Here is a 23156-nt window from a genome sequence, read left to right on the forward strand (position 1 = left end):
ACGGTATAGGAAAAACAACAAAGAAAAGACCTCGATCCACTATCAAGAATGATAGGAACCTTGGTATATGATAAACGCCACACTATGAAAGTGATAAGTTTGAAAACAAGAAATGGATAGACGCCACAAGCTAAGCTTGATAAGTCAAATCAATTCCGTAAGAACAAAGAGAATTGGATAACTCACAATTCAAAGATTTCATATATATTCAGCAAAAAGTCTTTTTTCTAAGGCTGATTACATCTATTTATAGTGCTAGAACAAGGTAGCCGAATGGTCAAAAACATCCAACTTAATGTGACATAAAAAATCAAGTCTTTTCTTATGCTTGAACCAAATAACTCCTTATTACTTACTTAAATAAATGAACTAAAAACATATGCAATAATTATCCAGCAACTAGTTTAATTAAAGACGCATAGTTAAATGAACTTAACTCATGCATCAATAAGTAATCCTAGGAACTAGATTAATTAAGAACAACACTTATTAAATAAAGTTCAACAAAAAACACTTATTAATTAAACTAAGATGAGTTGAATAAATGTCCAGCAACTCATTTATTAAACTAATATGCTTAAATGCATGGTTTTGAAATGCAAATTTAACTAACATGAAAGTTACATAATTAAACTAACATGACTTAATTTAATGATGCAAACTTAACTATCATGAAAGTTACATAATGCATGACTTTATTAAATGCATAACACATATTAATGATGTGTAGACTATGACATAATTAAAAACACAAACTAAAATAACTAAAACTTAATAAATCAAAGTCCTTATTTTCCAGCTACCAAATTGACAAACTGGAATTAGAAGCTTCATTTTGCACTTGGGCCCCTCGAGTTTGGGCCAATCACAGTGGCATCGATTTGTGTCGTAACATGATGCGGCCAGGATCGCATCAAAGACTCTACAGTAAATTGACATAAAATCTACACTTCTGTGCATTCCAACCATAACCAAAACATACCTAAAGTTTACACTACACTCAATTTCATCAATATGACACATAACAACACATTCAAACATCAATCAAACATAGCATTCCATGCCACACAACCTACCAAAGTATTTTGCATAAATACACATATATAACCATGCATAACTTTCAACTAATCAAGTGTTGAAATTCATCACATAAAACATTATGGGTCCATGATACTAAAACGAGTAAGAAACATACCCAACCATAGAATTCAACTAGGTATATACCAATAAACCATAAATACATACAAAAGGCACAAATTTGGTTCCGAGTTAAGCTGTTGAGTTGGATGCCTTTTGAACTTTTGATCTACTTTAATATTTGATTGAGACTTGTGCACAAAAACAAAAATAATCGTAGGCTAAGTAATGATTACTCAGTAGTGCTAACATAATTCAAATTCAATTATAAACATGATAGAATTAATTAAACTAAACTAAATAGTACAGATTATATATATTAGAAAAAAACCGAATTATCATCATTATACATATAATCATTAAACCACCAGCGTCTTCACATAGTATTATGTTCAATAGTTAGTCATGCTCGAATCAATGTAATGATTACTTACATATCAAGATTCTAATACACCCTTAGGGTATTTGCATCTGTTTTATCATATCAAAGCCATATCCAAAATTGTCTGGAAAAGAGAGTCAAAATTTGATTATGGGAAAAAAAATAAAATAAAATCTCAATAACCCCCAAAATCCCTTAATCTTCTCTCCTAATTCCCACTACACATCCACTACTTAGAATCCCCCTATTACACAACTCTATCCCAAAATCAGAGCAAAAAATAATACCCTTGCCTGCATAGGGATTCAAACACAAAACCTCCACCATAATAACACACCATTTAACCATCAGACCAGCAAACCCATTTTTGATGTAATTTACCCAACAATCAAATAAAAACCTATTAAATAAGAGTAAGGCCTAATTCATTCAAAACACCAAAATTTGTCCAAGCGAAGGCTTGAACTTGGTACCTCCTAAACATTCCTAAAACACATAACCACTAAAGGTGATAGATATTTGTGTCATATTTTTACAATAATGAAATTAAAAATTTTGGGGCATTACATTTAGTATGAACACTCCTTTGACGACTATTGGGACCTACTTGAGAATAACAACATTTTATTCCCTCAAAAGGAACAATAAAATGGACCCCAGTATGTACATTCACCATGCACTCCAAGATGATAGCCACCTTGCCATGCTCACCATTAATAGACAATAGGACTTCCCCTTTAAATACCCTCTAGATCGAAAGAAAAGGGAGCTTCTTCCCCATTGTCAACCTTGAGATCTTACTTTAATCATATAATTCTCCTAGCCTTCACCGTAGCCTTCTTTCTCTTGTCTGTCTCCGGTTATCTGCCTATTTAGGCAAACCGACCTCATTTGCACCAACACCTTCTCCTCCCTTGTTCAAACTTGTATCAGCATATATATTTATATAAAAATATCAAGTTTAGAGTTTAAATAACATATGCCTTTAAAAATATATTAAATTAAGTTTTTTAAATAATATATTAAATTATTTTTTCACTAAGAGGGCATTTGGTTTGAATTTTCACTTTTCAAATAATTTAATTAGTTGAAATGTGATTCCAACATTTGGTATGAAAAAAAATAGTTTTCTTTCATGGGACTCTAACATTTCCTTTGGAGTTGCTTTCTCACAAATAATGAAAAGTGATTCTGTTAGTGATTGGTGGGGAAGTTACTTTCTCATGTAGATGGAATGTGAAAACAAAAATTGTTAAGATAAAATTAACCTTTATTAACCTTTCTTTTATTAGGGTTTAACATATTAAGTTATTCATCTAAAAAAAGCATAGTTGTTACATATTCTTTTTGTTGCATACATGTTAGTGAAATAAACAGTAATGTAAAATATTTATTTAAATCACACGATCGAACCAGAATAATATAAATATATATATAATCTAAAACATAAAAATTGGAAATAAAAACTGGATCGAAGTTTTATACTCGTAGGTAGGCAAGAAAAATCGACTGGTAGTTGAGGCCTGTTTTCATAGTTTCCTTAAAACAGATTTGCCGCTCCTTTGGTGTTGGAGACACGTTGGTCGACTGTCTCCCAGGATACAACAACGAGATGAGCACAGTAGTAGCACGGTTGCAGTGATCAACGAACTGTAGCCTTGCCGTCGTCTATCAATGAAAATGGTTCAAAAAATATGCAGGGAAAAGATCTCAAAATTTTGGAAAATTCAGCGTATATCTTTTCTTGCAGATTTTTTGGTTTTAAATAAAATTCAAATAAGGCCAAATTGGTCTGGGCATTTCGCGCCGCCCACATTGTACGAGTGCGCCAACTTTGGTGGGTTTGAATTTGCACCCCCTACACACAAGAGAGAGCATTAATTTAGTTATTCAATAACCACTAAGTTGGTTCATACATATAAACATATTCCACACTTGATATCTAACCAATATGGGATTAAGGTTTCCATTTTCCTCAACATAATTAACAAGTAGTTTACTTTGAGCATCAATTTATCATTCATCATTCAACTATTTCGAGCATATGATATACCATTGTAAAGGTCTTATGGGGTAGAATATAAAACCATAATTTTATGATGCAAATCTCCACCTTTATTAATCAAGAATATTCCTCAAAGCTTTCAAAAATCTATTTTTTCCAAAACTTTTGTTATATGATCTTTATGATTTTAATTCATTATATTTTTTATAAGATTTTTTGTAATAAAAAAAAACATGGCTTCAACCTTGAGCGCTCAATCATGAAAACTTTAACACTTTCTTTTTTCTTTTTTCTTTTTTTTAAATACTTGTTTATAACATTAGGAATCGATTATATATAAATATTTATTTTTAATTTCAACATTTTTTTAAAGCTTAATTTGAAAAATAATTTATACGCAATTGATTATGTGGTTTACCATATTTAGGAAGTTGAAGATATTTTTTATATTTATAAATAATTAATTATGTGGTTTATTATATAAAAACATTTATTATAACATTAGAAAAATATTTTCTGTTAACAATATAAATGGTTTAAGTGGCTTACTATATTAACATATTCCTAGCTATATACACAATATATTAATATACTTGAATCTACAAGTATGAGGAAAATTTATACCTTATACATTTTCACAATCTTAAATAAATATGCAAGTTATCTGTTGAACATATTCATGTATCGAATTCGACTACATGTAAGAAAATCATACCTTTTAAAATAATTCAAATATTTATTAATAGTAAAGATTATTGAATAATATTATTAATATTTTTTAATAATAAAAATTATTTAAAAATATTAAAATACATTAGTATTATCTTTTACTTAATAGGATAAGTTTGTAAAGTAACATTATATTCTTAGTAACATGCTAAGTGAATCAAACGTGTTAATGTAATTTTCTCGAAATTTTAAACATAATTTTCAATACATACCCACCATTATAAAATAACTTTCTTAATAATAACATTCTCATAAATCACATTCCAAAAAATTATATTCAATTAAAATCATGTCGATTGAGTATGTAATATCCCAAAAACCGGGTTAGAAGAAATTGAGTTTTGAAACCCAGAGTGGTTATGTTTTGAATTTGAGTTAGAATTTTGACATTTTGATAAGTGAATTTGATTTAGTTTAGTGGTTAAATGTTCTTGTTATATATGTAAGGTTTTGGGTTCGAATCTCATCTCTTGAAATTTTGCTATTTTGACTAAACTCTTATCTTTGGACATATGGGTTATAAGTTATTTTTTATCAAATGGTGATAAGAATGAGCTTGTTGGTTCAATGGTTAAACTTTTGTATACCTTCTAGTCTTGTGTTTAAATCTCTGCGAAAACAATATAAAAATCTTTTTATTTTGCTACCTTGTGAAGTACTTTTGGTTGATTTTCAATTAACCAAAGTCTCTCAACTTCTTTTTTTGCCTGCTACATTCTTTCTATTCTTTTTGTTCGTGATTATCGTTATTTTCTCTTTTATTTTATTTGACAAGTTCTTCCACTGACGATTTTTTGTTTAATCTTTGTGGCATCGATTTTTTTAACTTCCTTGCGTTGTTCATCTGTAATCAGTCGTGTAAGAATTCTCTATCAAATTCCTATGTAAGTTTGTTGTTGGACCATGTTGTAATTCATTTTCAGTGATGAAAACATTGACTTACGTAACTCTTTGTTAGGTGAGGGTCTCAAGTTTAACGTTCTCTCGATGGCTTAAAGTTTGTGAAATTGTAGTTCGATTATCAATAAGTGTGTATTCTAATTTGGGGTTTATGCATCAAAGTTCTTTGACATAGTTTCAGTTTGAATTCTAGTTAGCGCTATGGTTTGATTAATTCATCTGAACAGTCAATTGAATGTTGCTTTAGGTTTCCGGATCACTATGGCTGCTTCTACATCGAATCTGTATTAGTGGGTAATCAAAAACCCAAATCTCTGTAATTTGTGAACGTTGGAAAACATGGCCTTCGATGCCACATGCTCGTGTGTCAGGCCGTGTGGTAGGCCGTGTGTCGAGCGGTGTAGTAGACCATGTAGGTACTGTTTTGGCCAACATAGCCAAGGACACAGGCATGTGTCCAAGCCGTGCTCAAGACTTTTGCATTAGAGACACACGGGCCAAGGACACGGGCATGTGTCCAGGTTATGTAAGAGAATTTGGGGATTAAGTCATACGAGCATGTACTAGGCCGTATGATAGACCGCGTAACACATTGTTTTAGGTCACACTGCCATGTGTCAAGCCATGTGTAATAATAAAGAGGCCACACGGGCGTGTGCTAGGCCGTATGGACCGCACGGGCCATCTACCCAGGCCATGTGGATCCACACAAGCGTATGGGTCAAGATTCTGAAATTTTCCTTAGTGTCGTGATCGTTGTTCAAATTGAACCTAGGCCTTTCATAGGGTCCGTATGATTTGTATTAAGCTATAAACCTTCGTATTTGTTTATCTGTTAGTGTATAATCTTCTATATGTATGCATGTCTATTTTGATATAAGTTAAGTAATGATGACTTGCTAATGTATAATGTACCTCTGTTTAGATTCATTAAGGCATGTGCCTTATCCAGGTACGTTTCACATTCTGTAAGTTTGTTTGTGTACCTCTGTGTCGCTCTGTTGATTAAGAATGTGTGATATCTGAATACGTTAAATTAATTGGCACTAATTTTGATTTTGATTTGTACCCATGCATGTGACTTCATGGAAAATCTGATATGATCTGTTAGGTTGATAAATTTGTTTTACTAAGCATAGACTCCCATGCCTACTGATTCTGTTGTTGTACTATAGTATGACCTAGATGCTTATCACTTTGATTCTGTGTGTACATGCCATGACACATTGCATGGGATTTGAGGTGATGTTAAAGGAGAAAGATTTTGTACTAGCAGTTTAATGATCTACGTATTTAGTGGCTTAACCACATATATTTGATTTGGCAGTTTATCTGCATATTAATAAATAATTGTTGCTAGGCAACCCGGGATAACTATAGTGGTGTGTTTCGGGTGGATGAGTTCGTGGGGGAACTTTAATTTGGTGTGTAGTGGAGTTGAGTAGGATGTTTTCTGAAAAATCTGCATTATCTTTTTCTGTAAATACTGCGTTGGCATAGACTCACATCCGCTGCTCTGTTCTGTTATCTTCAACTCTGTTCTGTTCTATTCTATTTTGTTATGTTCTGTTCTTTTTGTTTTTTTGGACTACCATTATTAAAATATTGTTGATATTTTTATCTGTATCGTTCTAGGTATATGATCTATTCTGTTTTGGTTATATGATCGTTATTAAGTTCTCTGCGTTACTTCGAATTATATGTTGTGTTCTATTGATTTGTATTTGGGGTTGGTTTTACACTGTGCTTTATGGCTTACCCCTTTTGTCTTATTATTGCTTGTTCAGGTAAATCTCTGATTTAGGATCGAATGGTGTATGGAGCTCAGATTATTTTTCTGCTGATGTAAATATGGGGTTTGTAATTTTTTTTCATAACTTGCCTTATTTTTTTTTTGTTTGCTAATCTCGTCAGTAACTGATAATTTCTAATGTGAAACTACAAAATCACTTAAGGAGATAAACGAATTTCGGTTTTCAAGTTAAACCCTAAAAAGATTTTCTATTACACATCAAGTAATAGTTTGAGTGTTTTTTTGAATTATTGTCGAAACCAGATCTCAATGTGTTCGTGTAACCCCTCCAGATTTGGTCTAAACTTCTAGACCGGGTTTGGGGTGTTATAGAGTCTTAGCTCGATTGGAATTAACATTATTGTCAATACATGAGGACATAGGTTCAAGTACATTGAAATACATTATCCTTTTATTTAAGAGTTAAGAATAACTATAAATAATCTTAAACATTTTAATAAAAAGAGCAAATCTAATAAAAATTTATATCTGTGACTATGATTTTATACTGCTAAATGAATTATTAGCACGAGTGAGATAAAAACTTAGGACAGCTGTATCCTAAGTTCAAAATTTTAATCTCATAGTGGAGCCTTTGATATTTTCTAAATTTGTTGGTTTTTTTAATTTTAAAATCAACACTACACATGTATAATTTATTTAATGAACCCAAAAACTTAAAGTATCTCTCTAGGGTCGTTTCTTGACCAGCTAGTGGAGTATCTTCAATCCCCATATGGAAGCTCGGAATCACGTTGAGTTTTATGTGGAGTATCTGGTACTATAGGAACCAGCTAACTTGGCAGCACAAGGACCAAAACATTGTTCAGTTTGCAGAATCGTATTTGGCAGCATTGTGGAATGCTAGACGTGCTTTGGACCGTATCCAGGGTCCTAGTGGGTCGTATTCGACTGCTGGTCAAAACTGGTTTCGGCCGCCTGCTTCCTGGTCTCATGCAATACTGACACTGGTGGGGCTCAACGGTGCCTCTACCTCTTATTTAGAGATTGGACATCTCGTTTACAGCTTGTTTTTTTCTGTTCAACAAGTAGGAACACTAATAAGGTGACTCATTTGTTAGCTTGAGTAGTCTTATGCTATGCGAATCCTTGCAGTTGGGATAGTATACATAATTGCATTTCTCATGTTATCGTTTCGGACGTGTCTTTGTCTTCCACAACTCAGTACTTGGACAATTAGGGTTGGATGTACGAGTAATTCTGTTGGTTTGGGGTTTTAGATGTCCGAACCTGGTTTGCTGGTTTTTTAGCTAAAAAAAATAGATGTATTCAAATTATAATTTAGAAATGAAATAAACTCATTCAAAGGACAACAAATGAAACTATAAAACCTAAAAAGACTTCGAAAAGGAAATAAAGTCGTTACCAAAAGAAAAAAGAAAAGAAATAAAACCTAAAAGGAAATAGGCTATTGACATATTACAAATATATACAAAACCAGAATCAGTATCCATCCTAAACTTGACTCCAAAAATATGAAAATGAAATAAAGCCTAAAATGAAATAGTATATTGACATATTACAAATATATACAAAACCAGAATCAGTATACATCCTCAATTGCCAATTTGACTAATTACTTTTTACAGCATCGAATGCACCGCTTTATGCAAACTTGAGATAGATTAAAGAAAAACCAACATCCTATGAATACAGCAGGGTATCCCCATCCATAACTACTATAACCACCACCATGATCAGCGATAGCATCAATCCTGACCAATAAACTATAACCTACAGCTAAAATGGTTCCTTTCCAAAATTCATCATATAGAACAAGGAATAACAAAAATACTTGAATTACAGCTACAACTTTTTCTCCAGCAAAAAGGGAAAGAGAATACGAAGGGAATATCCAACATCCCACGATTGAAACACTGAGTTTTGATACCTGATGATATGCGATACACACGAACACCATTAAAATGAAAATAATAGTTGAAAATATACGAAGAGTTACAGCTATTGAAAAAGTTGGGGCTATGGAAGACAGTGATTGGTCGAAACACATCGCAAGGAACGCAAGTAATACTTCAAGGGCTGTCCTGAAACCATTGGGAAAAGGTTTAAGCAGGGCTAGTGTTAGGAAATAGGTTACGATAAAGACAACATAGGCTAGAATATAGAAAATTAGGAAATAGGATTCACCCAGGACTGATGTCCCTATACTCCCCGGTGAATCTCTTTCTTCAAGAGGTATATGATGAAATGGCTCTGACGGACTGTCGCCCTGCCAAACACCACCAGGCGGACTAAGACTTGCTTGGTAGGTTGTAGTTAGAAGGAGTCCTAAAATTACTAGTAAGGCATTGCGATCTTGGTCTGAGATATTATCCATATCATGAAATATTAGTAATGATGCTTTTGTCGCAGACGCCATGATTTGTTTCTCCATCTTATGATTGAAGTTTGAAAATACAGGAAAAAAGCAACCACGTAGAATAGTAATGCTTTCTCGACTATTATGTTCTTGTGCAACTTCAAGTGCCGTCAAACCATGTTGATTGGTGTCATACTTATCAGCCTTGCAGTTCAATAGCAATTTGAGCATCTGTTTTATTATTACAATTAGCTAATCACGTCTGTGAAATATAAAAGAATCCGTGTAAATATTAATCGGTAAAGCGGATGAGTCAAACCTCGGGTTGATTATTCCTGGCAGCTATGTGAAGTGCAGTGTTGCCATCTTTGTCTTTTCCGTTCACCACTTCCCGGCAGTAGTCTTTCTTCTTTAGAGTTCTAATTAGAACTTGGAGAACATCCAATCTATTGTTTTCCGTTGCAATATGCAAAGCAGTGCTATTTATGGTTGTAACATCTCGAATACAATCAGGACAAGTCTCAAGAATTTTATCTAAGAGGCCATCGTAGTTTCCAAGTCTACTAATGTAGTGCAATGGAGTCTCACCACTCTTCCCTCTGATACGAACCAGATCTTTATCGATTTCAATGAAACGTAACACCATCTCTTTATGCCCTGCCTGGACGGCAAGGTGAATAGGGCTCAAGCCTCGGTGGAGCTTCCTAGCAAAGGATGGTTTTAAACTCAGAATCTCCATTGCAAACTCAGTACACCCATTCTCTGCAGCAATATGTAATGGAGTATTGACGAACTCCACCTCATCCAAGTTCTTCAAAACATTTCCGTCTCTCTCGATTATTGAATACAAATCACTAACATTTCCTGCTCGAGCAGCTCTTTTCAATCTTGTATCCATGCCAGCACCAGGGATCAAGCGACAATAGGAAAGGAGAAACTGAAAAGAAATTGGAAAGCGAATGTGATCAGTTCGCCCTCCAAACCTTAAATAAATGGTTAATAACTAAAAACGAAAAATGATTTATTAGGACCATTAAAGTCTATTTCAAAATGTGATTGGTTAATAATTGGTGGAAAAGGTCTATATAAAAAAATGAATAACCTTTAGAATATAACTGATATAACTAAAATATCGAAAGATTCAGTTTGAAAAAAAAATATTGAAAAGTAAAACCAATCAGTCTTCTGAACACAAAGCCATGTTAACTTTTTTATATATAATGGATAACATCTCAAACCTTTAAATTTCTTCATTTCTTCGCACTTAAGCTTGTACGATTTCATATTTTTTTTATAATAATAACTATATCAAAGTTGAATTCATAAATCATATTAATTTTTTTAAAGAAGAGATATATTAAATTCTAAAACAACTACTTCTATGCAATATTATAAACATATGTATTTTCATGGGTTAATATATATACTAAAAGAAAATTAATATTCATCATTATTATCTTTATAATTTTATTAAATAGAAAAGATAATACAAATTTGCATTAAGGTAAGAAGGTGTATTTTAAGAAATTTAATATAATGATTAAAGTCTCCTAAAAAAATTGGAAATTTCAAATTTAAATTTCCATGCATTGATATAGAAAAAATAATGTAGAGCTAAGTCAAAATTCTAGTTTCCATATTGAATTTTCCATAGAAGGAAATTAGATCATTCTTACGTGAATTTAGGTATAAATTAAATGCTTGAACTAAATGACAAATCAATTAAAACTAATATATATACACATCACATCATAAATATATATATATTAAAAGGTTGTCTATAAAAATTGGAAGTAACATTTGTGTTGAAATTGTGACATTTTTTTAATCTTTCAAATTTACATAAAATAATTTATTTTGTCATTTAACTTTATAAAAAAATTATTTTAACTTTTTTATCCTATTTCCTAATTTTCTATATTCTAGCCTATTTCCTAACACTAGCCCTGCTTAAACCTTTTCCCAATGGTTTCAGGATAGCCCTTGAAGTAGGGGTGAGCATTCGATCGAATCGAATCAAAAATTTTCGAGTTAATCGAGTTTTCGAATCTTATTTTATCATCCCAACTTTATTTGAAGTTTTCTCAAATCGAGTCGAGTGAGATGGAATTCGAATCGAATCGAATCGAATCGAATATATTTGTTCGAGTTAAATTTTAAAAAATAATTTTGGGTCCTTGTAACCACTATCACCCATCGTAATAAAATTTGTCCACCTTAATCAAATTTTTTATTAACTTTCTTCACCTCATAATTTATTTATTAATTTTTTATATATTGGTTAGCTTCTTTGCTTGTTTAGTTGTTTCAATTATCTTCAGATTCTTGTCACTATATATTTTAGAATTAAAAAATATATTAAATGTAAAAATATGATTTTTTTAATAAAAATTATTTTAAAAATAAAATGTGAAATTGATACCAATATAAAATTTTAACACAAATATTTTATGGCATAATTAATAGTTCAATTTTAATATAAATATTCAACATGATTAAACAATTCAATAATATAAATAATATAAAATGTGAAATTTAATTTAATAATATAAATAGTAGATATAAATAAAATTATTACTATTTATGTTTAGTAATTTTTTTTTGGATAATTTTAATTTTTTATTTGAGAGTAAAGGGTGAGAAGTAAAAGTTTAGGGGGAAAATAAAAAGTTTTGGGGAATAAAAGTTTGAGGGAAAGTAAATAGGGGGAGTAAAATTTTGGAGGGAAAATATTAAAAAAAATTGGAGGGGGGAGGGTTTGGGGTAGATGAGAGGTGGGATGGGAATGGAATAAAAGTTTTAGGGGAAAAGTGGGAGGGAGTAAAAATTTTGGGGGAAAATAAAAGGTTTTGAGGGGTTTTGGGTGTAAACTTTTGAGAAAAAGTAAATGGGAGAGTAAAATTTTGGTGGGAAATGAATTTTGGGTAGATTGGGGGGTTGGGAGGGGAGGGGAGTAAAAATTTTGGGGGGAAAGTGGAAAGGAGTAAAAGTTTTTGGGGGAAAAGTATAAAGGTTTGAGAGTTTGGGGTAAAAATGTAAAATATTATAGTTTGATATTCGAATTATTCGAATTATTCGAGTTATTCGTATTTGAAAACTCAACTCGATTCGAACTCGAAATTTGAAAAAAAAATTCGAGTTGATTCGAATAACTTGATTAACTCGAATAACTCGATTCGTTTAACTCAAAACTCGAATTTTTTTCGATTTTTTTGAGTTGAATCGAGTTTTGCTCACCCCTACCTTGAAGTATTACTTGCGTTCCTTGCGATGTGTTTCAACCAATCACTGTTTTCCATAGCCTCGACTTTTTCAATAGTTGTAACTAAAGGTGATCATGGGCCGGGCAGGGTAAGGTTCGGGTCGGGCCTAAAAAAATTTCGGCCCGTGTTCTAGGTCCTGGTCTAGTCGACCCGAAATATGGGCCTGAAATTTTGTCCAAGCCCGGCTTGGGAAAAAATTCCTAAGCCCAAGCCCGGCCTATTTTTTAATAAACACTAAAAATTTATTTTAAAAATAAAAAATATTTTAAAATAAAAAAGTAAAAAATATATAACAAATATATATTCGGGCCGGGCCTGGGCCAAAAAAGTGGTACCCGAAGCCCAGCCCGTTTTCTAAACGGGTCTCTTTTTTTTTCCAAACTCATATTTCGGGCCTATATTTTTACCCGAACCCTCCCATATTTCGGGCGGATTGTCGGGCTGGGTCAGGTCGCCCGGCCCATGATCACCTCTAACCTGTAACTCTTCGTATATTTTCAACTATTATTTTCATTTTAATGGTGTTCGTGTGTATCGCATATTATCAGGTGTCAAAACTCAGTGTTTCAATTGTGGGATGTTGGTTCGTATTCTCTTTCCCTTTCTGCTGGAGAAAAAGTTGTAGCTGTAATTCAAGTATTTTTGTTATTCCTTGTTCTATATGATGAATTTTGGAAAGGAACCATTTTAGTTGTAAGTTATAGTTTATTTGTCAGAATTGATGCTATCACTGATCATGGTGGTGGTTATAGTAGTTATGGATGGGGATACCTTGCTGTATTCATAGGATGTTGGTTATTCTTTAATCTATCTCAATTGTCAACAATTAATTATAATTTTTTAATTTAAAATTTAAAAAAATTAAAAAATTATTAAAATATATAAAAATTATAAAAAATATTTTTATTTTTTAAAAATTAACTAATAGCTAATGTGGCATTCATGTAAATTGTAATGTCAATAAAGCTAATAAATGTTAATTTTTAAATTAAATAAATGATTAAAATATTTTTGTAATTGAATGACAATAAATTATTATAGCTTTAAAATCTGTGGATGTCAGGGCACTGGGGAATGTTGCTTAGAGCTGCCTCTTTGGGTCCTTGTTGTGGACCAATGTTTGGAAGCGTAGTGACTCCTTTACGTTTGAGGATGGGTTTGGATGGACGATTGGGTGTGGTGCGGTGCGGTGCGGTGCGTTTAGCTTATTTTTTGTCTCACACTACAGTATCGCTATAGTATCTAATTTCACCGCCATCGCTGTTTTACACTAACAGCAGGTAACCGCACCGCCAATCCAAACTCACCCTAAGTGGTACTCAAATGATCAAACGGTTGCCCGCGGGATAAGCTTAGCAGTGCAGATCAGGGATTTAAATTGCGGTCGCGGTCGCGTTTTCGGTCGCGTCACGTTTGTCGCGGTCGCGGACATAACGGACGCTATTGCGGTCACTGCGGGTATCGCGGTCGTGAATTTTTTTCAAATTCGCACAACTTACTGTAAAACATAGTAATTATAATTATAATTATAAAAAGTCACTTTTAATGATTTTTAGAGTGTTTTCTAACACTTATGAACCTTTATTAATATGACATGAGAACACAACTTTTATAATCATTAATTATTCTTATATTTATTTACGAATTTTCTAAGAATGTTATATTAACTAATAACAAAGTAAAAAAAAAGAAATATTAAACATTTATCATATTTAATAAGTTTGAAAGTTTTTATAAATAAAAGAATTGAGAATTCATACATGAGAGATGTCTTCAATATTTCTTGACAGCTTTGAAGATGGTGAAGATATAAATACGCTGCAAAAAGAAAAAAAGAATAGATAAATTAATGAATAGATTCTCATTAATTATTCCTATTTCCTACCACTTATTCTCATCTCATTCTACTTTCATATATAATTTAACATGCTTCGATTCTTCATTATCTTTTCATAAAATATACTTCATTCATTTATCTAAAGATATATATTATTTTAAATGTTTTAATATCATCAAAATTAAGAACAATAACAAATGATTTCTTTAAAAAAAACATACCTTACAAATAATGATAGTGGCACGATTTAGTTTTCACCAATTAGTGGAATGACGAGGAAGATCAAATCCTTCACCTTCACTTTGGGAGCGTTCTTGACTTGATTCTCTTGGCCTTTGTCCAAAAATATATCCAAAAAAAAGCAACATTTTCACCTTGGTTTTCATTCAATTGATATGGAGGATATATTTGAGGAGGAGGATACATGAAAGGTGGAGGTGGGTGATACATTGGTGGAGGAGGATACATTTGAGGCTGGTATGGCACACCATAATTAGGAAATGGTGGATAATAACCATATGGTTGTGGATAACCATGTGAAGGTTGTTCTGGTGGATAAAAACCTTGAGTGCTAGTAGATGAATCACTATACCCAAGGTTACTAGAACTCGATCTCCTACCACTACCAGATGAAGAGCCTATAGAAGTATGCTTCTTGCCTTTTCCCTTTGATGGAGCTCTAGGTTCACTTCTATCTCTCCTAGGTTCAGGAAACATATTTCCATCAAACTCTGATCTGTCACGAAAATGTCCACCAGTGGTACCACCCTCATATTCTCCTCCATACTGACTAGAAGACCTAATTTCACCTCTATCACCACTATATCCGTCATCCTCATCAATTGGACTTAAACCACCACTATCGGGTCCATCGCCACTCTGACTTGGAGTTGAACTAGAACTTGAATGAGACAAAATTTGTTGTTGCGATTGATCAACATCCATTTCATCATCAGAGGTATCCACAGGCAACACACCGGCATTTTCACCATCTAACAATGGATTCTCTTTCTCATGAAGCCATTCTGATAGTGGATCAACATCTTCAAAGATATAATCAAGGCTGATAGGATTAAAACTAACATTTATATCATCAGTGCTCATTCTTTGTTGATGCCTCATCTTAAGCCTCATATTATAATAGGTAAACACTAGTTTTTCAAGTTTTTTATGCTTTAACCTATTTCTTGCCTTGGTGTGAATATAACTAAATGTGCTCCAATTTCGTTCGCAATTTGATGCTGAAGTTGTTTGACTAAGCACTTTAATTGCTAATTTTTGTAATTCGGGAACACATGTGCCATATATCATCCACCACTCAGCTGCATAATATTATTTAAATTTCAAAATAACTTTAAAATGTACAATATAATTAAATAATATAAATTAAATTAAATAATTTAATTAACTGTTTACCCGGATTCATTTGCTTCCAAGCTCTTTGTGCTTGTGGAGTACCGAATGTCTCATGTTTATCTCTAAATAATAACAACTGCATAAATAAAAGATAGAGTAAAAATAAAAATAAAAATTCTATTTCAAATTATTTAACTAAGTTACAAATAATAGTAGTTGAATCTAACCTGATTAACCATTCTGACTTGAGTATCCATAGAAGGTTCTAATCTTTCAATTACTGATCGTGTACCTTCTAATGTTTCTATTAATACATTCTCAGAATGCTCCACCCCAAATTGAAATTGAGGGTTGAGAAAATAACCTAAGTATAATTTATAAGAATATCATCAAATAATAATAATCTAAAGCTTAAAATAATAAAATATAAAAATAGTTCTTAATTATATGAAATATTTTATCTTACCAGCTGAATGCAAGTCGGAATGCATAAAATTCCATCTATTGTCAATAATCTTTTCATACTCTGTGAAATATCGACAATTTTGTTGAATTGCTCGTTTAGCCCTATCAATAGCCTCATAAATAAAGCCCATCGTTGGTTTTCATCGCTATCCACAAGTCTCAATACTCTTACTAAGGGCTCATAAACTTTTATGAGGTCATTGGCTTTTTTCCAAAAATCTTTTCCCAAAACAATTTTTTTGGCTTCATAAGCAGGCCCTGACTTTTGATTTCCCCATTTTGATTCTTTAAATTCCTATATATTCATAAGAAAAATTTTAAAATAATATAATTTAAATTATTTGGAACTAATAAAATCACTAAAGGTTACTATATTTAAGTAATTATATTAACTAATTATAAAATACTGACCTTTGAATTAAACATTTCTCTCAAACCTTGCTTTTGTCTTGTTATCTCTTCAAGTTGAATGAAATGAGTTGCAAATCGAGTAAGAGCGGGTCGAAGTATTTGTTTCCCTTGTGTATACTTCTTCATCAAATCAACAGTCCAAATGTGATTGTATATAAAGCAAGTCACTTTCTTTGCCTCATCTAACACTTTTGCTACACTGGGCTTTTTCCCAATATCTTCAAGGCATAAATCTAAACAGTGAGCTGCACATGAGGTCCAATATAGATGTTGTCTTTTCAACATTAACTTTTTTCCAGCAGCTTTCATTGCTGCCTCATTATCAGTCACTATTTGGACAATGTAATTTTCTCCAATTTCTTCTACAACTGAATCTAACAAACGGTAGTAGAATTCAGCATCTCTACTACGGACACTTGAGACCTCTACCGATTTCCAAAAAATGGTTCCTTTACTGCAATAAACAAGGAAATTAATGATGTGCATTTGATTCAAACTGTTGGTCCAACCATCACACATTAGAGTTGCACCCAATTCTTTCCAATGAGTCTTTAGTACATTTACCCAATCATGAACTCGTTGATACTCTGACTCCAAATACACATCTGAAACCTCATAAGGTGTTGGGAGCTTTACACCTTGTCCAACTTCTGTTGCCACTTGAATTAAGTTATACAACCATGGAGAGCTTGCTAATTGAAAAGGAAGTCTTTCATATATTATAAATTTAGATACCGCTTCACCTATCTTCCTTCGAAAACTCTTTAAAAAAGAGTCATTGACCTTTGGTTGCTTTGAACTTTTGCTTCTAACCAATTCAGGTATAGCTCCACTTAAGGTAAACTCAGACTCACCTGGAATAGATTTACTTGTTCTTTCTCTATTATGTTCTCTAGCTGATCCATGAGAAGATCGCCCTTCTTCATAAATGTTATCCCAACCACCAGTACTTCGTCTGAATTCTTCCCTTCTATGCCACTCATGTTGTGATTGGATACTTTCTCGAGTTGCTTGCCTTATAGCAGAAACCTCATCAATGAATCCCTCATGCTCATCCTCCTCTTCTGTTAATTGAGATAAGAATTCATCTTTTCTCCTCTTTTTGTCTATTTTCTTTGTGTTGCTTTCTTTTAGTACATTCATCATACTTTCTCTAATGACACCTGTTAATAAAATAAAAATAATTCACACTTTATATTATTATCAATTATATATAATCTTTATTGATAAATTTACAATAACATTTAATAATAATAATAAAGTATCACATACCAGTAACATTAGGGCATGGTGCAACATTGCCGGTTTTATGAGCAATGTGCTCTTTAAATCGTGTTATTCCTCCTTTCACAACTTTACCACAAAGTTTACATACGATACTTCCTCTCGCATTTGGCACTAGAGTTCCAAAGTGCCAACCTATATCATTACTTGGTGCACCCTCCAATCCTTTAGTCGGGAACTCTTCACGTGGTGGCATGCTTTATTTTTATTTATATAAGAAACATAAAATTATATTTAGAAATATAAGCAACTCATTACTTATATAGTTATATTATCAACAATATAATACCAAAAAAGTAAACAAAATTTAAAGCTAAAGTAAAGACCTAATATTATAGAAATAAATAAATAAATATTGTGTAAAAAATTTAATAATAATAATAATAATGGTAATAAATAATAATAATAATAATAATAATCATGATGATGATGATGATGATGGTATTAATAATAATAATAACAATAATAAAATCTTAAAATTAAAAATTATATGAAAGGATATACTATATAGATAAATAAAATGATATAATAAAATAAATGTATTTAAAATATTTAGGTAAATAAATATGAAAAGAAATATAATTGAAATAATAATGCAAAACTAATTAAATTTTAATAATATGGTAATAATAACAAGTAAATAAATAATAAATAAAAAAGGAAAAATAATAATAGTAATAGTAATATTAAATTAATTAATTTAATAATAAAATAGCAAAAATAACAAAAATGGACTAAATCGAACTTAAAACATAAATTTGCGGCAAATCCGAAATAAATAAAAAGAAAAAGGACCAAATTGAATGCACAAATAACAAAAATGGATCAAATGGGAAATAATCCCCATCCTTCAAAACGCACAGCTTCAAGGTGGACCAAATTGAAATACGAAATAAATTATAGGACAAAATTAAAAAGAAATAAGTTTGATTGTAAATAATAAAAAATAGGAAGGGCTAAAAGCGCAATTAACCCTTCTGTTAAAAACACGCGGATCCTAGGAAACGGGTCGGGTAAGTGCGCGGGTTAGGCCGAAACGGCGTCGTTTTGGTGCCAGAGTGGCCTGCCCAAAACGGCGTCGTTCTGAAGGCCTATTTAAATGAAAAAATTTTCAGAATCTTCATTTCAGCCATTCTTCAAATAATTTTTTGCCTTTTTCTCTCAATTATCTTTCTTCTCTGCCGTTGCCCAGAATCCGGCCATTGGCCACCGTGGCAGCCGCCGATCACCAGCGACGGCGCCGCCGTGCACGGTGGTCGGAAATCGCCGAAAACATTTTAACCCCCCTTTTTTTTGTGTAGAATATAGATCTAGGGATAAAAATATCAAAAAATCACTCTATGTTGCAGATTCAAGACATGCAAGTACTTTATTGGGTTAGTTTTCTCTACTAACTTGATCTATTGCTTTGCTTGCTGCCTGTGCCCTGTGGCTGTGTTTTTTGCCTTGCCGAAATATGGAGAATGAAGAAATATATTTTGCCTTTTCGTTTGCTTGTGATTCTGTGAAATGTGAGTTTGTGAGTCTGACTTACTGAGTACTGCCTTGTATTGTGTTGTGTGAGTGAGTTTTGATTTTTTTAATCGACTTTCAGATTCAGTCTTTTTACTTTACTTTGTTTTGATTGCAGGTTGAGAGGGAATATATTCCCTTGTCTTTTGTTTTATTATGAAGTACAATTATTCAGTCTTTCTTCTCACTTTTCACTATTCACTTCAATATTTCATTCACCAGAATCATCATCCATGTCCATCTACAGCACTTGATTTTTTTTTTAATTTACGGAAACGGAAAATAACGGGAATAGCGGCCCGTTATTGCCGCAATTGTCCGTTATCCGTTAAATTGCGGCCGCTATCCACCGTTATCGGTGTGAATCCGCTTCCCTCCGTTATTTTCAGCAATAGCGGTTTCGGTCGGCGACGCTACCGCTATATAACGGCCGTTATTCTAAAAACGTTCCGTTATTTGAATCCCTGGTGCAGATTACTCGGGCATGTAGCAGTGACGGTGTTTGGAGATCAACTTGCACCAGAGAAGTGCTGAATATAGCGAGGAAGAAGCCGCTATTTTCGTGGATTAAGGTTAATCGATGGGTCCTTGTGGCGTGAACCAATGATGGCAGCAGCTGAGGGGCTGCTTCGCCAAAGTAACAGGCTTTGGATCAGGAGCTTCCTTCGAAATATTGGTCATGCATTTGTAACTCAAGCCGAATTATAGGGTATGTATTAAGGTTTGTTGTTGGCATGGACTATGGGGTTTCGTAAAGTGATCTTGGAGGCTGATAACCTGGCAGCTGTGAATTTTCTCAAGAGCGACTCGGGTCAGGGGTATCTTTCGCCTTTTCTGAACTTTATTCGAGAGCTTTTGCGAGGGGATTGGGAGGTGGAAATCAAGCATGTGTATAGTGAGGAAACCAATATGTCGATCACTTTGCTAGTTTGGCATTGGGTTGGCCACCTGGTTTTCATATTCTTGAAAAGTCGCCATCATCATTGAAACAACAGTTGTTTGCTGATAAGATGGGAATCACAGTTCCAAGACTTTGTCCTGTTATTTCTTAGGTTTTGCCCACTTCTTTCTACCAAATAAACCTTACATCAAATTTATAAAAATATTTAAAAAAATATTTTTGAAGGCATCTAATGAATATGTTGAAGGACAAGAAGATTAATTAATCGCTTGTTGGTTGTACTAAATTCACTTTTAACTCATTTTATATTTCTAGTAATAAAATATTTCATTTAGTATATTAAAATAAATTTAACATAATATTCCAAATATTATTGTAATTTATAAAAGAAGCAAACATTATTTTTTACTCGAAAAAATTATAAGAGTATTCTTCTTTTTTAAATCTTTACTTATAATATTTTATGGAATTCTTTTATAATAATGTACAAGCATAAATCTTTAATTTTTAATTAACAAATTCAACCTGTGCATGTCATCAATAAAAAAAAAGTAATATATCATATACACAAGCATTTAAGAAAGAATCCTATGTGAAATCTTAAAATTGCCACAAGTGGGTACTCTCATTTGAGCACTTACTGGTTGACATGTCATCGCTATTAATACTAAAATAATGAATAATAGGGATTAAAGGTATTTTTAAAAAAATTAAATTTTAAAAAATGAGTGCTTCTCTCTATGAAAGTGATAGGGATAAGATTCGTCTAATTTAAGATCGCTCCACAAAGAAAGTTCATCTTCAGGATCAAGAAGGTGACCCAAATGTTGTAATGATAGCCGCTCTAATTTCCTCCATTATCATGGAGAAGAAAGATTGATTGGAAAAGGCCTAGCGGATTCAAAGAAGGGGAGTAATGTTTCGGTTTTGGGAGTGGAGGAGGATTTTGATTTTGTCGAAGGGGATATAACAAGATCGATCATCAATGGCATTCTTGCAATTGTTTTTTTTTTTAAAAAAGGGTTCAAAATCTCTTGGCTAAAGATATGGCTAATACTACAGTGATTAACCTGTTAGATCGAAACATGGACATGCGGCTTTGCATAATGGGGTTTCAATTCTTTGGAGGCTTTCTAAGCCGTTCCAACTCATGGATATTGAGAATTGTTACTTTTTAGCTAAGTTTCAGAATGGTGATGGTTTTGAAACTATTAGGAATCATGAAATTGGTCTCAATTTATCCCATGTTGAAAGTGGTGTTTCTTACATTCAGATGCGGCGGTTAAGTAGGGAGCAGGACTTTTTTTTGCAGGGGGAGTGTTAAGAGATCAAAATAGAGAATGGATCCTTGGGTATAACTATTATTTGGAGGAATGTTTAGTGTTTAATGCAGAATTATTGGAGATTTTGGATGATTTGATTTTATGTCAGAAGCGAGATTTGGAAAGAGTGGTGATACACACTGATAGCTCAGAGGTGATTATAGATATTCAAAATCAGAATTTGATTGGCTCAAATTCAGCCTTGGTAAGAAAATTTTCTCAAGTTCTACATGGTTTTGGGAAATGGCATCTACGACATGTTCCTAGGAAAGATAATAAAGTTATGGACTTTTTAGCCAAAATGTCGTCTACCTGAAAGGAGAGTATTCAAGTGCTTGATAAAGTGTCTATAGAGGTGGTAGATGTTTTGAATATTAATACAGCTAACTTCGGTTTCTTTGCTTAGTACTTTGATGTAATTGTTTGGGTTTTTACTCACTAAAAAGAAAAGATAATATGTTAATATTTTATTTTTTTATTTCTATCTTTTTTATAAATTTAGTTTTTTTAAAACAAAAATTCATATTTGTATAAAAAGAAATGGAGAAAGGAATGTATTTCAAACTATATACTAACATTTTAAATTCATATTTCTAACGTTTTTTTAATTTGGTTTTCTAAATTTTAATTTTACTTAAAAAATTCAAAATTTGATTTCTTAGATTAATATTACTTATTATTTTAAAGATATTTTATGTGTCAAATATTATAATTTTTTAATTAATTTTAATATCAATTATAATTTTCTTAAAATTTAATTTATTAAGCGTAATGTGTTAAATTCGTAATCATATATTATTTATAGAATTTTAAAAATTGTACAAAATTTATTCAAACTAATTTAATACAATTTAATTATTAAATACAATAACTTTGTGCATTGTGCAGGTATAAAAACTAATATTTTACCATTGTACACACGTCGAGAAAATAGATTGTCTGTTTACGTGAGTGGTTTTGCCTTTAATATCGGTAAAATTAGTTTACATCTCATACCTGCATAGGTTCAGTGTATTTAATCTCAGAAATATATTTAATAAAGTCATTTTTTAATAAATAGACTTATATTTAATATAGTTTTGAAATTAAAAATACTAATTGCTAACTAATATTTAAAGAAAAATATTTACAAAAATTGCGATAGTATTTTAAAAAACCTTTTTGTTTGTATGTTAAACAGTTTAAATTTGATCTCAAATATATTTTCTTTTTATCATGTTTTAGAAATTTGTAAATTTTACATATTTTTAATTGAAAATATTTGTTTAAACAATTTATAATAGTATTGTATGCAATCAATTCGTAGTATAGTTTGTAATTTAAAACCATATATTATGATATGTTATACTATACATTATCAATTTATAAACTATATATTGGGAATTGACTCGTATATGCAATGAGATAGTAAAAGTGGAGAAGAACAAACACAACTATTTTATGTGAAAAATCTTCAAAGATGAAAAAACTGCGGGTAAAAGAAGTTTCGGTTTTTCACTAAATGAATAAACAAATGAGA

The 23156-nt window shown here is 31.9% G+C and overlaps 3 protein-coding genes across 4 annotated transcripts; all 3 read right to left on the reverse strand.

Annotated features, from left to right (window-relative positions):
- Positions 1–8453: 8453 nt before the first annotated feature.
- Positions 8454–10339, reverse strand: LOC107893923 (ankyrin repeat-containing protein BDA1). Of its 2 annotated transcripts, XM_041102562.1 has the most exons (3): positions 9606–10311; positions 9115–9517; positions 8454–9011 (listed from the first exon to the last, which is right to left on the reverse strand). In XM_041102562.1, the coding sequence occupies exons 1-3, from the start codon at positions 10182–10184 to the stop codon at positions 8947–8949; spliced, it is 1047 nt and encodes a 348-aa protein (XP_040958496.1). In that variant the 5' UTR covers positions 10185–10311; the 3' UTR covers positions 8454–8946. The 2 variants fall into 2 exon arrangements, with proteins under 2 accessions (XP_040958496.1, XP_040958495.1); XM_041102561.1 differs by having other exon boundaries at positions 8454–9517; positions 9606–10339.
- Positions 10340–14350: 4011 nt separating this feature from the next.
- LOC121222276 (uncharacterized) lies at positions 14351–16468 on the reverse strand. The gene is made up of 5 exons (XM_041102563.1): positions 16209–16468; positions 15970–16106; positions 15803–15878; positions 14608–15708; positions 14351–14367 (listed from the first exon to the last, which is right to left on the reverse strand). Exons 1-4 carry the CDS (start codon positions 16336–16338, stop codon positions 14684–14686), a joined length of 1368 nt encoding a protein of 455 aa, XP_040958497.1. The 5' UTR covers positions 16339–16468; the 3' UTR covers positions 14351–14367; positions 14608–14683.
- LOC121222075 (uncharacterized) lies at positions 16348–19476 on the reverse strand. Its single transcript, XM_041101969.1, has 5 exons — positions 19298–19476; positions 17891–18099; positions 16619–17781; positions 16440–16502; positions 16348–16353 (listed from the first exon to the last, which is right to left on the reverse strand). The coding sequence occupies exons 2-5, from the start codon at positions 18096–18098 to the stop codon at positions 16348–16350; spliced, it is 1440 nt and encodes a 479-aa protein (XP_040957903.1). The 5' UTR covers position 18099; positions 19298–19476.
- Positions 19477–23156: the final 3680 nt, after the last annotated feature.

This window comes from Gossypium hirsutum, chromosome D10, assembly GCF_007990345.1.
Source record: "Gossypium hirsutum isolate 1008001.06 chromosome D10, Gossypium_hirsutum_v2.1, whole genome shotgun sequence".
NCBI classification, from domain to species: domain Eukaryota; kingdom Viridiplantae; phylum Streptophyta; class Magnoliopsida; order Malvales; family Malvaceae; genus Gossypium; species Gossypium hirsutum.

Excerpts from the sequence above, each read along its gene's own strand:
- LOC107893923 (XM_041102561.1), bottom strand. The coding sequence starts at position 10,184 with ATGGATACAAGATTGAAAAGAGCTGCTCGAGCAGGAAATGTTAGTGAT. Across the intron at positions 9,518-9,605 it reads CCAGGAATAATCAACCCGAG|ATGCTCAAATTGCTATTGAA; the intron begins GTTTGACTCATC and ends ATAATAAAACAG.
- LOC121222276 (XM_041102563.1), bottom strand. The coding sequence starts at position 16,338 with ATGGGCTTTATTTATGAGGCTATTGATAGGGCTAAACGAGCAATTCAA. Across the intron at positions 16,107-16,208 it reads TTCCGACTTGCATTCAGCTG|GTTATTTTCTCAACCCTCAA; the intron begins GTAAGATAAAAT and ends AATTATACTTAG. Across the intron at positions 15,879-15,969 it reads AAGTCAGAATGGTTAATCAG|TTGTTATTATTTAGAGATAA; the intron begins GTTAGATTCAAC and ends TTATTTATGCAG.
- LOC121222075 (XM_041101969.1), bottom strand. The coding sequence starts at position 18,098 with ATGCCACCACGTGAAGAGTTCCCGACTAAAGGATTGGAGGGTGCACCA. Across the intron at positions 17,782-17,890 it reads ACCATGCCCTAATGTTACTG|GTGTCATTAGAGAAAGTATG; the intron begins GTATGTGATACT and ends TTTTATTAACAG. Across the intron at positions 16,503-16,618 it reads GAGAAATGTTTAATTCAAAG|GAATTTAAAGAATCAAAATG; the intron begins GTCAGTATTTTA and ends ATGAATATATAG.